This window comes from Pollicipes pollicipes, unplaced genomic scaffold (genome assembly GCF_011947565.3).
Source record: "Pollicipes pollicipes isolate AB1234 unplaced genomic scaffold, Ppol_2.1 Scaffold_2555;HRSCAF=2994_pilon_pilon_pilon, whole genome shotgun sequence".
NCBI lineage: Eukaryota > Metazoa > Arthropoda > Thecostraca > Pollicipedomorpha > Pollicipedidae > Pollicipes > Pollicipes pollicipes.
In genome coordinates, this window is record NW_023596136.1 from 23834905 (window position 1) to 23852265 (window position 17361).

The following is a 17361-nucleotide window of genomic DNA, read 5'->3' on the forward strand; positions in this document are numbered from 1 at the left end:
GCGCCGCCCGGACCACCACTGACCCACCGCCGACCCCGACCCCAGGCGTGACCTACTCCCCGGCCTGTGATTGGCCGGGTCACGTGACCACGTAGCTTCGAGAACAGACGCGAAAGTAAAAGGTCTCCTTACAGAAGAAAGGCCGCCGCTCATGAGATTCGAACCCATCACGAGATGCGTACACGCTCACAACGCAGGCGCGATAAACCACTGTGCCACCAGGACGATGATGACGTCGTTAGGACAGGGGCAACTAATCACGTACACAACAGAATGTTAAACAAGAGTTCTTTAATTGTTACGTAATTGAGTTGATGGGTTCCTTAATTGTTATAAACACAGCGGAAGAGAAAACAAAAGGAATCGCCGTGAATGGTAAAGATTTCAGGACACTTCTCATTTACGCCGTACCCTACATTTTGGCCCGAATTTTGTTCTGACGCTGCCCCTTATTCCCGCCTCTTGATTTTATGCACAGACAACACTCCGGCCAGTTGGGAGCATCCGGGAAGGCACATGACAAGGCGTTATTGATTACAGATGCATTCGTGTTGTTCAAACTCAGAACACACAAAAACGTTTAGTGTTACCGCCGACATACCTCTGCACTTATCAAAGGTCAACAGCACCTGGTCAATTATTTTTGTTAAAGCAGTGCACAGCATAGAGCACAGTAGCTACTGAAGTCGGGCTCTTAGGACTGAGGACAAGCGATAACGCGCAACAACTGGGACACTAATGGCAGACCACTGCACTTTATACCACCCCATGTGGGGACTGGCGGACCGTGTATGGCCTTCGCGAGGAAGGCGCGGTGGGACGCGTCCGCAGACCACTGCAAAATGGTTTGTAGACTGAACATCACGTTTGAGGCAGTGCGCGCAGAAGAGCGTTTTCAAAACCTTGATGTCCCTCTGTTCTTATCTCGGCCGTGGCAGAGCCGATGTATGCAGCGGTAGGCGGGATACACTTTTCTGGCCGAGTACTTAGCGGAGTACGCAGCATGGTCCTCCAGCGGGGCGGGTTCGGCTGCGGAGCCTGGCACAGCCGGAGTGATGTTCTTGCCGAAGAGCTTGGTTTCCTGAAAAACATGACGACGTCCTTGTCAGCGGAGCTAGAAGCCTGTGTTGAAGACTCCTCCCCCACTAAGGATCCCGAACGATTTCGTCAGTATCTCTTTGTTTCGCCAAACGGCGCATCATTCAAAATAGATGTCAGCCACAGGACCGGCCTCCATGGATGCGAGTCGGCAGGCACATGGTTCTACGGCGCACCTTTGCTGGTAATCCATGGGAACTTGTGTGGGCACGGTCTTCTGAAAGATGCACGCCACTTTTCACCCAGTGTTTTTAACAAAAACTGACTAGTTGGTTTCGTGGACCCACAACAACCATTTGACATTATCCCGATAATCCAGAGAAAGTCGCTCGTCGTACCCACGTCCTACGTTTGTATGTACTGTATTCCGCGATTTTTCCGATCTTCGGGCGACGCGGCGCGCTCTCCGTAGCGGAGGTGGTGACGCACCACGTCCGCATCCGGTTCGCGATACGAACGAACCAAGATTCGGGCGACCCAACACCTGTTTACTAGTTCCCTGATATGTCATGTATATTCTCAGGCAACTAGTGCAGTATTCATTCCCACGCCAATTCTCTGCAAACATTCTAGAGACAATGTATCTAAACTCGTTATGCATCTCATATAGAAGCGTCTTATGCACGCTGCCTTCTCTAACAGGGCGCCAAGCATGCAGCGGGAACTGCAATGCCAGCACACTGTGTAGGTTGCAGCCGGTCATTCCATTACGTTGACACCATTCCCGTCAGTGAATATTGTGTTACCTAAAGTGCGTTTATCTCCAAAACCAGGCTTCACTAGCGTTTCAGTGGCGCCGAATTTGAGCAGTTATGAAACACCGATGCTTCGAAATTTCATACCATGTACCAGAACACAATCTTCACACCGTAAATTGCACTTGATGTGGTGACTGTTTAGGGACGGTCACGGATGAATGGCATGGTTCTTAACTCTTGTGCAGTTGGCTTATTTCCCTCTAGTTATGTCGCAACCAGTGTAGCCAGCAGTCATCAGGGCAGAGGATTAGATAACACTGCTAGCGAACTTCAGAGTACCACGTATGCGATTGGTCCATAGGTGTCGTCTTGGGAAATCTCTTTCTGAACTTATTTCTTTCCCGTAAGAGAATTGATGACTCAGGAATACCACTCGCAGTCAGGTGATGCCACTTCCTTCTCGCCACGTGTGGCAGCATCGAAACGATAACACCTGACACTAGTCAATGATGGCCGGGCAGTGTAACACTCGCCGCTGTTCTGAAAGGCATCTCCGCTCAACGGTCGGGTTTTCCTGATGTTTTTCTTGCATGTGGTTTGGAAAATGCAGTTTTTAACATCTCGGAACATCTAAATTTCGCTATAAATGATACGACATTACGGATCATGGAACCCGTCATGCAATACCAGCGTGATTCATGCATAAACAGTGTTGTGGAGCAAGTAATTAAGCGCCTGTATAACTGGACGGAAAATAGTGCTATTGGATAAGACCTCCGGCTTATCTCATGACCTCGCGCCTCTGTTCGAGTGGAAAGAGGGATGGCATGGGACGGATCGCGGGTGCTCCTGCTTGCACGGGATAGCTGATCGCTGTTCCGGTATCGGTAACCAAATTCACGTCATTGGCGCCACAAACAGCAAGAACTTTCCTCGAAAAATTCGCTGACGTCGAATTCCATCCCAGCCAGAGCGTCCACGGCCGCGGCTTGTTGGTTCAATCAGTCTCGGCGCCGTCTTCGACGACAGTCACGGCGCAACTGAACTCCGGAACACTTTAGCTGCACGTCAATCATGGTTCGCCTGCCAGCTATGTCCCGTGGCTTTGCATAGTGGTGGTCGGGACCCGGTCTTCCCAGCGGACAAATTGCTGGCTCGTCAATCCCCGATGGTGGACGGATTCTGCGATGATAGCGGCCAAGAAGGCAGCGTGAGACTAACAGACGGAAGGGTGAGTAGGCCAGGGAAAGTTCCGGAATAGGAGACTTGGGGCATTATTTATGTGCGCATCGATTATTACCATCGTGATCATTGGAATACAATGAACCCCAAAGAGTGAGATGACAGGGTCCGGGGTGCAGTGACAAGCCAAGCACCAGATGCAAAAACAGCATGAGATCTATGTAAATAAGAGGCCGTGCTCACAATGTTTTTTTCGGAGCGTTTTATACAGGTAAAGCTTGGGAACGTTCCTTATACGAAAGACAAGTTTACGCGATTAGCTTGAAGCATCTATGTAGTGACAAATTTCCCCCGAAACCTCGCGCCTCGCAGGTGTTCATTTTATCTCAAACGAATAGGATGCACTCCTCGACATAGACTACGTCCCTCTCATGTTTTTTTCACACAGTCTACATTCATTTCGTAAACCACGTTTTTTTGCGTGCAAAACCCTTGAAGCCCAGAACTTCACAAATGGCATACATTGCCATCCGGGCACTTAGGCTACGAGATATAAGATTTCACCAGTGACTTCTTAAGCTTATTGTCGTTCTTCCATAAGCTCAAAGTCGGCTACAGAGCGCGGGATCACCCATACAGGAAAATAAGTGAACCTTTTTTATAAAGTCTGTAACCAAATTCTAAGATACAGAGCTCATCATCATGGCCGATTATGCGAACGTGATATGTGCCCTTATGTGAGATGTGTGTTAGTTTAAAATCGTTTGCATGTGTAAGTGATACCTGATGCGTAACGTGTGATGCCTGTTCGTTTGCATGTATAATTGATGCGCGATGTGTGATGCTTGTTTACTTCAACTCGCTTACATGTTTGAATAAAGCATGATGTGTGATGCCTATTTGCTTGAATTCGCTTGCATGTACACGTATGTCCGCGTATTCTAATTCTTAAATATGCACTGTATCGTGATAATAGCTGGGAATCGCTCTTTGTTTAATCCCCTGAATGTTGGTGTCCTGTAAAAACTATCTTGCTCTTTCAAAAAAACCTGAAAAAATCGAGAAGGATCACCGGCAGGCGATTTTGAGTTCACTTCTGCTATTGTTTCCATAATGGCATGTTTTCAAAATAGCAACACAACTATATCTCCATTCTCCTGGCTTTTGTCCGAGGAATGAGGCTATTACTACTAGCTTATCTATTATGCAATAAGGGATAAAACTGACAGTGAATGACTACCAGTAAACTCGACTGCATGCTTACCTCGCAAACCCCGATAGTCAGGTTGTCATCCTGAACTTCCTAAAGGAGACCATGCAATGTCGACTACCGCAACCTTTTTATGGAAATGTGGTCTATGTAGCTCGTAGATCCGAATTAGCCCAATTGCTACTCTTGCAACTTTGAGCATGTCTCAGAATTCAAGATGGCGGCCGCCACTATCTGGACTTGTGGTCAATGGTTCTTTTTCCCTCATGGGGTCAGATTCAGGGTCAAATTGCGGGTGGAAGGTGAAAGATAGTCTGGTCTCGAAGAAGGAAAATCACCTCTTTTGATCAATTTATATCGTTTGTTGTCTTCTCATACTTATGGTCAGGGTACCACTCACAGAAGCTGCATATTTGATGTACCATAATTATGAAAACATGCGTTACATATGCGACGCATGTACTAAAGGGGACTCTTTTCACTTGGTCAGGAAAGTGCAATCGAGTTGCCATCCTTGTGCTTCTTATGGGACTCTGCAATGGCAATTACCGCGGACACTTGACAGAAGGCTCCCATAGAATTACCTCTTGTAGCCAAGAGAGCCAAATTAGCTTGGTTGCTTCCTGTGCAACTTTAGGCATTCCTCATAACTCGAGATGGCGGCCGCCATCTTGAATACTGGCCCAGTTTCAAACTTTTATCTCGGTGGCTTGGAGAATCGCAAGTTTTGTCACTTCAAACAGGATCTGTTTTATCGAAAAAAGCAATGGGAACCAGTGACCAATATTGGGAAGCATGCATATGTCCGCTGGGAGAGATGGCCACGCCTTTCCGGCCTTGACCGAACGTGTCTTTTTCTGCAGCCGCACTCTTGCAAGGGTGCGTTTATTTGTTCTAGCGAGATCGAACGGGCCATCTGGCGAGGTTCGCAAGACCTTTAGCAGCAACGGCCCTCTAACGCATCAAGTATACCCACGCCGTTCTAGAGTTGTGTGTTATGCTGGGCGATGCACATTGAATTGTACAATTAGCCGCAACATATTAGTGTCACTGTATATCTGTGGGAAAGAAGCACTATCTTAGTGCGTCTCGGTAGGTTACAAGGCTTAGGATTAGTGCACATCTTCCGCCACAGTACTTGGATCAATACAACTTTTCAAGCGATCTGCAAATAAACGCCGATGTTTTTGTCTCTTTAGTGGCGGCCATATAACGGCAATTATTATTAACCAATGATGATTTGGTAAAGCAGTATTACCAGTGCTGTACAATGGTTAAAGTTAACTTCAAGCTGTGATTATGCTGCATTCTAGAGCGCTCAACGGATTGTATAAATGCGTGGACGATGGATAAGAAACTACCCCATAAAGCAAGCTCTCCAGTAAAACAAACAGGTTGGTTTTGCTTCCATCTGACCTTTATCCGTGATCCAAGGTCGATGGAATTGGTCGTAACCCTAAATTGAATTGCCTTATTGTCCAAGAAACTATCTCAGAGATGCATGGCTTTGTCTAACACTCCAATGTCGATTGATTGAAATCCTTACATCAGATTGGAACTCCAACATGGTTGAAATCCCTTATAGTTAAATTTCCTAGAAGTTACCTTCGCTGACAGCCACGGTCTCTCTTTGACATGCCATAGGTCAGCGGCGTTTCGTGCCACATATATTCTCATACCAAACTATCCAACATTCAAATGCCAGGAGCTTAGCAAGTTTTCGCGTGGTTATGCCACACTGTTCGGAAATTGTGGAAAACTAGTTCTGCCGTGCAGCATTAATGCCACGCATCAGTCTTTGCCGTAGTAGTTATATCGCGTGGAAGTAATGACGGTATAAATTGTTGCGGCAGAAGCACTGACGGATGCGCGTTTTTGCAGCATAACTTGTACCGCATAGTACTTTGTCGTGTAGAAGCATTGGTAACAGAACAAAAGTCGTCGCACACCCATCGGTGGAAGTATATGTTGTAGCACTGATGTGGAACTGCGTGCGGGGGAGCCGGCCACCCCGCTAGGACACACCGCTGCGTCAGCGAGGCCCGGCCGCTCGCGCCGCGGGGCGAGACATGAAACAAACACACCGCATCAGCACACATGACTGAGACGGATGGCTGGCATGGAAACAGACTGTCAGGCATGTCTGGATTCGTGCCTTTACACTCCCCGTATTATTTCGACCGTACTATAGTTACGCCTACCTCCCTCCCATCCCACTCCCAGGCACAAACACGGTCAGTTATGGGGGTGTTCGCTGTTGTTGAGAAACTCAAAACCCTGGAACACATTGGGCTATTTTTTGCACTTTGTTTGTCATGCCGGCTATGCAACTCTCAACCGTTATTGATTGATTATGATTTTGTTGGCCGATTTTTGTCTGTGAGTCGAGATTATCATCAAGTAGCAGAACGCTGTTAAATTTCCAACATGTTGGGACGAAATGTACCGACTGAAAATAAATGCCCGAGGCGTTCATACGGTGGTTACACAAACATCCGTTTCTCATGAAACCCGTCGGCAAAACGGCATCCAGTAAAAGGTGTCGCTGATCAAGAAAAGATATTTGCGAAATTAAGACAGAATTGCTCTGAAAGAATGCAGCATATTTTCGCCGGTTTGCGTTTCATACTCTCCACATGTCTAGGGAGAGATTTGATTGTATACACTCACGGACAGCTTGTCTGCACTTGCCATTGCGGGGATGTCTGGATGTCGTGAGACGATCTAAAAGCGCGTCCAGAGAAAAGTTATGTCTTCCTCCATACTTTGTCTCCTGAAGAGACAGTTCCTCGTGATATTGCGTCGGAACACAGAGACAGGGGACAAAGCGATCTTGCTGCGGTTTCTGCCGACCAGGGTCGCGCGTCAGGCTGTTTTGAACGGGCGAGCATCTCATCTCATCAAAGCTAAACATGTTGTGGCCGGTGACCGTCGGGGCAGCGAGTGACGTCCACGCTATCAAACAAGCAGGGCGCTGGTCCAAGCTGCAGGGGCCATGTCTTGCGCTAGACTGCTATATTAATCTGGCTGTCTCAGCGCTAAGCATGGGCGCGCGCGTATAAAGCAGAGTAACCATTCGTTACCTGCTCAACCTCTCATCCTCTCATCCGCCTCTCATCCATTTCCTCCAATTATACTGGCTTCGGCCAACTCGAATGTAGCCTCCTTTTTGTTTGTTGAGGTGCCAACGCGTAAAACATGCTTCAGCTACGTTCAAGACGTGCTTTCAACATCTTCTCTTGTGAGGCTTGTATACCTGTGATTTCTGGAGGTCATGCTTAGGAGTAGGATTGGGACTTAAGAGAAAGCGCTTTACACAACTATCCAAGGTGATATAAACGGTGGGCAAAACCGAGTTCAGGCTGCATTGCATAGCCTCTGGAGTGACCTTGGGCAGGTGATGTTTTCGGGTAGCCGCCTTGGGCACAACTTGCCTGAAGACAAATTTGCTTGTGTGAGAGTTTTTCTGGAAGTATAGTTTCTGGCAATTAAAAGTATTATGATATGTATCGTAATTTGGTTTAAAATTGAGGCGGCTGTGTCTAATGACCGTGTGAGCTAAGTTTTGTATACACTTGGTTCAGGGCTTCCTCCGGTACCTCAGGAACGGAGAACCAAACATCAGTTAATCCGGAATTGTTTTGATCCAAGCTGGTGGCACCACCCTGATAGTGGTCGAGAGTGAGCCGGCAGCCTGCACCACGGTCTTCGTTAGTCTGAATGCATTTGTTAATGGCCATTTACTCGCGCAGCCTATGTCTACACTCGTGTAGTCTGTGTCCAGACTCGTTTAGTCTATGTCTAGACTCGTATAGTATATGACTGCAGTCTTTGTCTACTACGAAGCTTCACGCACTTAACTTGCCGAAAGTGGGCATTATGACTTCCACTGTTTTTTGGTTCCCACAGAAAGTAAGTAAGTCCATCTTTACAATAACTTGCATGTTACATCCCTTTTGTCATATAATAGCTCAAGTGAATCGCTGCCTGTGACCACACATTTGTGCTTGAACAGAAAGGCGCTGATTGTCTGTCACACACCAGGCAGACCGGCCATCTGTCGCAATACGATATCGTGGTAAAGGTCTTCGAACTGGTGCGGCCTGCTAACAAACACAGTTCGCCCAATATCAGGGTTCTCTGCCAGATGCCAGTGCGTCACTCCGCACGGTCACTGGAGCGCCGAATATTTACCGGACCGAACCGGCTCTATCTAGTTTTCGGCAGCCGCGGCCGCTCTGACCCAGAGCGGGCGGCGCGTTCGCGTCCGCAGATAGGGAGCGTGCGAGGAAGCGGCCGCATCGCTCGCGCTGACCACTCGCTTGAGATGTCGCCCGTGTCGTGCCTCAGCCGGGTGCCGTCGACGGAACGCCAGAAGAAGCGCGTCCGGTTTTGCGAGTAAGTGATGTCAGAGCAGCCTGACGATTTGACTGGAGAAGCCGACGAATACAATGGGAACTGTGAGCTTATCAGACACAGGAAGGGTTCTGGTGTTCTAGCATGTTAGCTACCCGAATGGCGACGGATGTGCTTAAATTTTCGATATTGTCGAACTCAGCTACGATCGTATCACGGAGAAGTGGAACAACCATAACGGTACACTGCGGATTAAGACATTAATCGTAATGTTTAATGTAATAAAGCGGCAGGTATGATTGGAAAATGACGAGCAACGTTTGGAACAAAGGTAACAAGTATAGCGTATTCGATCACAGTAGGCACCGAGAGTGTTGGGTGCTGGGTAATTTGGCAAAGACATAACCGTTCGTGCCGCGCACAGAAACAAAATAGTCTTTTGTTGCTTCGAAGTCAACTGCCGTTAATCGAAGGCGCACATACGACTGCAATGTTGTTAAAAGTCATAAATACCAATGCAAATGCTAGCAAGTGCAGGTTTCAAAAAATATTTTTTGAGGACTCGCTACGACGTAGGATTTCGGGCGCATCCTCTGTGATTGACGCTAACGACGTAGGTCCAAAGAGTCTCTCGTTCGAAGGGATGGTAAAAAGCACGCACTGCGGACAATGTGCCATGCTTTTGTTACACTTATGATACGGTAGTCTCTGGGCGTGTGGGTTATTTATCGATAGCAGGTCGCTCCGACGAAGCGCAGAACCCCCTGAAGCTATCGGGCCAGGCGTCAAGGCCGGAGCATTTCCTCCTGCCCTCACGGTCACGGTCATGCCCAAGTGCCGCTTGTTGTAGTTCAAGTAACTTAACTGGTGGTTCAAAAAGACCTGACAATCGCTGCAGACAATCAACGTGTGTATAACCAGGAACCGGTTTGGGGGATGGGTTACATCTTTCCTTACAATTTTTCCAACATTTTCTTGGTCGCCCCGCAACGTTAATTTCCAAATAAATGTGTTTTGTAGATTCCCGTTCTAAGATAGTGTTTTAGATATTACAGTACCCAACAGTCTTTGGTTTTTGTTGCCCCGCCCCCCCTCTCCCCCACAACTCTGATATTTTCCAGCCAAAGGAGAGACTCCTGCTGGAGTTTCTGTTGCAATGCTCTCTTCATGGCTCCGGTAACGATGCATTTTCGAAGCGCAAAGTCGGTTGGTCTAACGTCCGATATCTATCGACACGCGGTATGTTAACCCCGCTATCTTTTTCAGGGACGTGTCCTCAAGCACCGAGCTCGCCGACTCCGCCATGACGTCACCCGCACATTCCGACGACCTCCTGAGGTCGTTGACCCCCGCCTCCATGTGCGCCGAGACGCCGATCTCGGCGCCTGATCCGACCCATCCGCTGACCCCGATCGACGCCCAGCCGGAGCGGTGGGGGTTCAGCAGCTCCCCACGGACCCCCTGGACGGAGCCCTGCCTGCCGGCCACGTGCGCCGGCTCAGCGGCGTCTCCTTGGCCCGCGTGAGTGCGGCACTCGGTGACCAAACGCTCGTGCGTGTTGTGCGGCGATGCTGAATGGAAGGGGCAGTATTATCCTGGATCGACATGATCGTCTCCAGGCGTTGGCATGGCCAGACACTGTTTGTTTTAAGTCATCGGCCGGTGGTAGTGGCCCAGAGACATTCTGTCGTAAGTGGGAATGGCCGGCAACACGTTCGTAAACCCGAATCTAATCGCTTCCAGCCGCATAATCCTGCCTCGTTTGTAGCGAGTAATAGAGCGCCCAGATTTGCCAAATGCTCCCAAATGCGTTTGATTGCATACGAATCAAAAGTTCAATACGCCACATGTTGTGATGTGTAGTAAATCGGCGTCGTTCTGTTCAAATATTGGCGTAAACATTGATTCATGGCGTGCGTTTTCATCGTACGACGTACATGCCCAGTGATACAATATTCACCGAATGATTTTGAGGCTACAAATGATTGAGTACAATCGTGTTGTGCTCGACTCCGGTGTGTAACAATCAAATCACCTTCCGTCTGCCGTCTTCGTCTGTGGATCACATGCCACTTTATTTTGACGGTGTTGATGTTGCACCCTGCGTTCATTCTCAAGCCGCAAAAAGCAACGTTTTGACAGAGAAGCTAGCAACCTCGGCGGCGACTTGAAAACCCGGAAGCTTACGGTGCTGACCGCCAGAGACTCCCGTGATCGTAAGTTGAGAACGGGCGGCGATGTCACGCTAGTTCTCAACTCTTCGCCAGGTGGTGGAGTCACAAGGTGTCACTGCTGGGCGTGACAGCGCCGCTGACGGTGCTGCCATCTGTACCGTGTCAGGACGCCGTCCACATCATGCACCAGCAGGGATTCGACCAGTTGCCAGTAGTCGACCAGCTCGGGTGAGACGCCACAGCGACTGAAGAAAAAACGCTTGCTAAATCACAGATCCAGGACCCATGCGGTGACCGGACGGCAACGCATTAGCAATAGATGCGAGTGAATAAAGTGTTTCGTGTTTTGTCTCCACCGCACCAACACGAGTAGCCCGGCATTTTACGTGGTAAATTGTTGGTGTGTTGAACAGTTTTGGTGCGTGCTGTGGAGACGCGGCTGCACATGTTACACTGTCACGTAAACCAGCCATTTATCTATGATTTTCGATGCGGAACTCACTCGTGTGATTTGCATACTTACCCGCGACTTCCTCGGCGCCGTGTTCACAGGTGTCTTAGGAGCACTCGGTACCCTGCTGTATAGACAGATTCCGTACCCGGCATTGTTTCCGCACCTCACAGAGCTGTTGCCACGCCCCTGTTGCAGTGACGTGATGGGGATCGTGACTCTGGGATCTCTCATGGTCGCCCTCGTCATCCAGAGAGTGCAGCCTTCGTCACCGGTCGGACAGGTCAGCACTCTTGAAGGCCGGCTGGCTGCCGCCGATGTTGTATGGTTGGCGTGCCTATCATCAAGGCAGTGCTGCTGTGGTCGAGACGTACCGAACGTTTGCAAAACTTCTCTCAAGGCCGTTTTTGACGTTTCGTTGCGGCAATGACAAAATGTCGCTACTTATGCACGACATGCATTGTAAGGAAGGGCTAATTCAATTTCCCGGCGTACGTCTTTTTGGCCAACGTGGGCGAGTCCGTCACTTACATCATTTTTTCAGTAATTGCCAATAATGTAACAAGCTGTTGCAACTTTTCAGGTGATGTACCGTGATTTCCACACCGTAACTCGTGATGAAACCCTCGGAAATCTCTCCGGAATTCTGGAGCGCAGCCACTTTGCCCTCATCGTTCACTGCCAAAGGAGACGTAAGTTGCATTGCAAGCCTTCTGGCCCTGGATAACACCCCAACATTGTTGTTGAATGAACTGAGACCCAGATAAATCTGCTGCTGTAATCTACGTGGCCCTTGAGGCCGACGTTGAAAGTTGATAGTCGTCGTGTAAATGAGAGTCATTTTAAACGTACATTTTTTGCAGTGGGCCGTAATTTACCAGAATGCCTTGACCTCCCGTTCCGCACCAGCTATAGCATACGCTACGACATTTACATAACTTGACAGCGCGGAACCGCGTCTGACTTCTCCGTCCTCTTTCTCCCAGTGACTGCGAACCGGGAAGTGGCCACGAAGGAAATGGTCATCGGGATCGTCACCCAGATTGACTTGCTGTCTCACATCACCAGCAACAGCCTGTCGGTGTAGCCGCAGACGTAGCGGGCGCCGTGGTCTCCGACCTCCACGCTGTGGAAATCCCCAGTCGCACTGCGCGGACAGTGCGGCATCGTGGCAAGCTCTGTCGGTGCCTCGTACGGATGACGAAAGCCCCTGGGAGAGCTGCAGTTTGCCGATGTGTGATAACCCAGGCTGCCAGGAAACTGCGCAGGCATGTACAGACATCGGATTAAGTCAGGAATGCTGTGTGCAGATGTACAGTCGTCTTACATGAGCTATGAATGACATCTTGTGGAGTTATGACCCGTGTCCAACCTTCTCTGTGTTTCCAGCCCTCCTGAAATGCTGGTGAGGCCTAGAGTGTCCGAAAACATTTGTATTGTGTGTGCATATGTATATATTTATTGTACATTGTTGTGGGCGCGATCTTCAGTGTCAACCATTGTCACTAACTGTTAGGTGTCTGATTTGCTGTGGAAATTATTTTGCAATGAACACCTGGAAACTAGTTACCTGTTGGTGCAGGTGACGCGATGTCCAGTGCCAATCCGTTGATGATTCACTCATTATCTCTGGTTCGCATTGGTGACTCAGCTCATTTTGGCTGCTTTGATCAATAGACATCACACACTCGTGTAGGAGACGCTCGGCACTGTAGTGGATTGTAAGTGAATCCGTGCTTATCAAATCATGGGCGTTGCTGATTTCAAAGTTTTTGCCACGTCCTACCCATCGCACCCAATGTATGCAATCGAAAAATATAGTTCACAGTGAAGAGGTGTTTCTGGACGAACATAAGGAAATGTGTGGTCGAATTGCGCTGTGCTCTCCATCTTGGTTGCTGCTTTTTTCAATAGCAGAGTGACGATGGCGTCACTGGAGTCGTATCCTGGCATGAAAACAATGCGACTGGCTGTGAATCATGGCATGATACAAAAATTCCTTGAACGCCCGTGTCATCTCGGGTTTTCACAGCAACTTGTAAACCATGTGGACAGTCGATTGGCTACGACATATCGGAGGGAAAGAGAGAGAGAGAGAGAGAGAGGAATAGATGAGCGAGAGCTAGAGAAGAGTCAGAGCGGAGATATAGTTCTATAGAGAGAGATGAGCGAGAGCTAGATCTCTACGGCTCTGCTCTCGCTCTCTCTCTCGCTAGCGCTCTGCTCTCGCGCTCTCTCTCTCGAGCGCGCGCGCTCTCTCTCTCTCGCTCCTTCTCCGCTACAAACATCATCCCTCTCTCCGCTCTCTCTCTCTCTCTCTCTCTCTCTCTCTCTATCTCTCTCTCTCTCTCGCTCGCTCTCTCGTCCTCGCGTGCTCTCTCTCTCTTCATCTCTCGCTCTCGTCATAACACAAAGTACCCTCTGCTCTACCCTCTCTCTCCTCTCTCTCTCTCTCTCTCTTTCTCTCTGTCTCTCTCTCTTCTCCCTCTCTCTCTCTCATCCGCTCTCCTCTCTCTCGCATCCTCTCTCTCTCTCTCTCTTCCTCTCTCCTCTTCTTCTCTTCTCGCTCTCTTCATCTCTCTCTCTCTCTCCCTCTCTCTCTTTCTCTCTCCCCTCTCTCGTCCTCTCTCTCTCGTCTCTTCTCTCGCCCGTCGCCTTTTCCGCCTAATATTGCTCAGGAAAGAACAAACTTACTAAGTATGTTTGCGCCAGCAATGAGCAGGCCACTCGCAGAGCTATCGTCGACAATCCAGAGTCGTGGCATTAGAGGAGCCGGAGAGCTGATATATCAGGGTAAGTCGTAGTTCATAATGGAGTCATACGGCGGGATGATGGCCTGATAACTTCCCCATGATCTACAACGTGGTCTCATCGATGGTATCTGAACTGGTGGCCGGTGCCCGCGAGGAGGAACGCCAAAACTTGAGGGTTGGCTTGTTCGGGTGGCATGCAAAGTTCGACTGGCAAGTGACCCCCTTCGCCGCATGCCCCTCGTGGGAAAAGAGCTGGGCACAGCAACAAATAAGTAGGCACTGGCGTATTTTGTAAATGAGTACCATGCAGTGAGCGTCTTTAAATTCATGCAATGTACCCGTGCAACATGTTCTAGCAAAACACCCACGCCTGAAACAGAGCAACGTGCTGAGGTTTTTGATAGCATCGCGTTTGCTTCACGCAAGTTAGTGTGCAGGCCACGTCGCAGAGAACCTGTTTCATTACGCCCCCACCTCCCGACACGCCGTAAACGCCTCCGTTTTTCAGGTCATACCGGATGTGCATCTCCGTGTTGGAACAGACGCGCGGCCACCCCCGTCGCCACATTTTCTTCGCGACAGTATCTCCTCCTCTCCGACCGCCAGTGTGCCCTGACACAGATCCTTCAGCACCACCCCTCCACTGAGACGCGACGTGCCGGCGATCTGTGACCTGTCCACGTGTCTCAAGGCTCCGGGCAGGGGACGCTACACCGCCCCGGTGCCCTAGTTCGGTGTGTCGTTCCATCACCGGTGCCCTACGTGGGCCGATTTGAACCTTTCGTCAGGGGACAGACCGTCGTCAGGGTCGTCGACCTATATTGCCGGCACCCCGAACAGTCCCCAACCGTGGCGAACGCCCGCGCCCCCGTCGGTGGCGCAGGCCTCGGTCCGGGGCGGCCACGCCCCTCCCTTCCCCCACACGCCTGAGCACTTGACCCTGAACGGCCGGACCAGGCGGCCTTGTGGTAGTAGGTGCACGTGCGTGCGTACCGCAGCGGAGCGGCAGTGACGCGTGAGAGCGCGAGGTGGAGCTGTAACGCGGGATTCCGCGACGAAAACGAACGCCGAGGACTGGCACATGACGCAACTGATGTCCTTCACGCCGCGGTGTGGGTTTACACGTAAGAATGCTGGAGCATCATGTGAATGCTGTGAATGATGCTTGTATTCTTACTATAAATGCCTATATAGATTTCATGCGGTGGCTTAGATTACGACGTCGCCGCTAGGGGCTGAGTGAACTAAATAGTTCGTTGTATAAGAAGCAAACGGTGCAACTACCGTGTTTCGATCAGCTGAATCTACTTAAACTTGAAACTGTTTCTTTTTTAAAGAATATTAGTACATTGCCTTTGCCCCGACTGGACTCAGAAGTAGAACGGGAAGAAGCCGTGAATTTAAGTTGACAAACAAAAATTATTGTACATTCCAGATGCATATAAAGAGGAACGCTAACTAAGCTGCAAATCGCTAGGGGTTTGTAGAGTCAAAATGGCTTCTACAAGCCGTCTTTGTTAACAAGTCAATAATTTAATGTGGTCGCTTAACGAACCATTCTGACTGCGAGTCATTTTTGGCATGTGTCATTTTATGTTGAAAATGTATTTAGACCATCGGCGTTCTTCACAAACCTACAAGTTCGTATTCTTATCGCGATATTATTTGCTTTTCTGCTGCTCAACCACGTTCCGTTTGACCTCTTATATGGCACGATGTACAGACGCTGTGCTGTTTGAATATGTTTCAGTTTGGGGAAACTGACGCGGCTCATTATTACCCATTCAAGGATTGGCTAAGTAATATTTCGGATTATTCCCATGCGCTATAACTCGGTCATCTAGGCTGTTCTAGCTTCTTATCTGAGGTATCCTTATCTAATCTTTATCTCGATTGTTCTGACCGATGCCTTTTGTAGTGAAAAACCAATTCCGACACTATCAAGACGCCATCCAACATCCATGAATACTGTTCCAATATAAGAGCGTTAACAAGGTCGTCTGATGTTAGTTGTTAGTTGTTAGACGTTAGTCAATGCTCGTCTGTGCATCACCATAGACGCCTTTCCGGGAGGTGAAGGGGAGGTTCGGGATGGACAAAATTAGAGGACATCACAATTTTATAAACTCTGATTTGAAACGTGCAGGTTCTTACGCACGACCTCTCGACCATGAAATAATTCCAAATAGATAAGACAGCATTAACGGCTCTGTTTCTCCTAGAATGCCCAGAACATTGGAAAGATAGATATATTTATCTTTCGGCTATACGCCTTTATCGAGACGAATATGAGCAGTAGATTCAAGTTCCCTGCCAATCCTGCTCGATTTTTTAGGTTTTGTCTAGAAACAGCGAGCCACAGCTTTTACAGGTCAGCGACATCCAGGAGATTAAACAAGGAGTAATTGACAGCCATACCATCATTAAGGGCATATCTAGGAATAAAAATGCACGAAAAATAACTGCGCAGGCAAACGAATTCAGTGAAACAGGCATCACACATTACGCATCATTCATACCTGCAAAGGATTTCATGCGTACGTTTTTAAGTGAACAGGCATGACACATCAAGCGCCACATATACATGCAAAATATTTCAATTAAATAGGTATGGTGCATCACGCATCAGGCCTCACTCACTGCATGAACACGACTTTAAGCTAGCACGCATGACACATCAAGGCAATAACCACAATCACGAGTGCGTGAGTGAAGGATATAAATTGTGTCTCATCTATGCATAACGTTCCTCGTGAATGTGCGTAGCAACCTAAATAATTTTGAGAGCAAACATGGTCTTATACACGCTTTAACAATCCCCGCATTGCGATATTTTGTCGGGCGCGTGTTGCCGGGCACTTTCCTTTCCTGACCAAGTTGCTGAGTGAATCACTAATACATGAGTGGATGCTTATTCAAATGTGCTGCCTTAAAGCACCTGTAAAGCTTGAACTTTGGATTAATGTGTTCTCTGCGCACAGTGTGGTCTCAACACACCTGATCCTTTCATTTCCTTGTTAAGGGACTATTGTTGCGCTTTTGTATGATGGGGTGTATAACTTAAACGTAACTCAACAGCGATGATGATAAGATTTTCTGGGGTGTAAGATGCGTGCAAATGATTGTGTGCAATTGATTAACGGATAGCAAATTTTCAGCCAGAACTTCAACTGCATTTGAAATGGAAAGCTCGCAGACGGTGACGGTCTAAAGAGAAAGTACAGCATTTTAAAGGTGTGAGCAGGTGGACGGGTAAATAATGCATGCAATGGCAATGCGTAGTGGTCAGGTATGGGTAGGGCGATAACGGTATGGCAATGAGTGGGTACGGATCAACGGTTTTAGCCGCGAGGATTCATACTTCACCTCGATTAGGCACAGCTTCATGTCCAAATAAAAAGCGCCTCCAAATCATTTTGTGCTTACGAGGTTTATTACA

General features: G+C 48.7%; 1 protein-coding gene across 1 annotated transcript; it reads left to right on the forward strand.

The window, feature by feature from the left end:
- Positions 1 to 8478: 8478 nt before the first annotated feature.
- LOC119109574 (cystathionine beta-synthase-like protein) lies at positions 8479 to 13001 on the forward strand. The gene is made up of 6 exons (XM_037233258.1): positions 8479 to 8586; positions 9811 to 10065; positions 10812 to 10946; positions 11368 to 11452; positions 11753 to 11861; positions 12156 to 13001. The coding sequence occupies exons 1-6, from the start codon at positions 8516 to 8518 to the stop codon at positions 12254 to 12256; spliced, it is 756 nt and encodes a 251-aa protein (XP_037089153.1). The 5' UTR covers positions 8479 to 8515; the 3' UTR covers positions 12257 to 13001.
- Positions 13002 to 17361: the final 4360 nt, after the last annotated feature.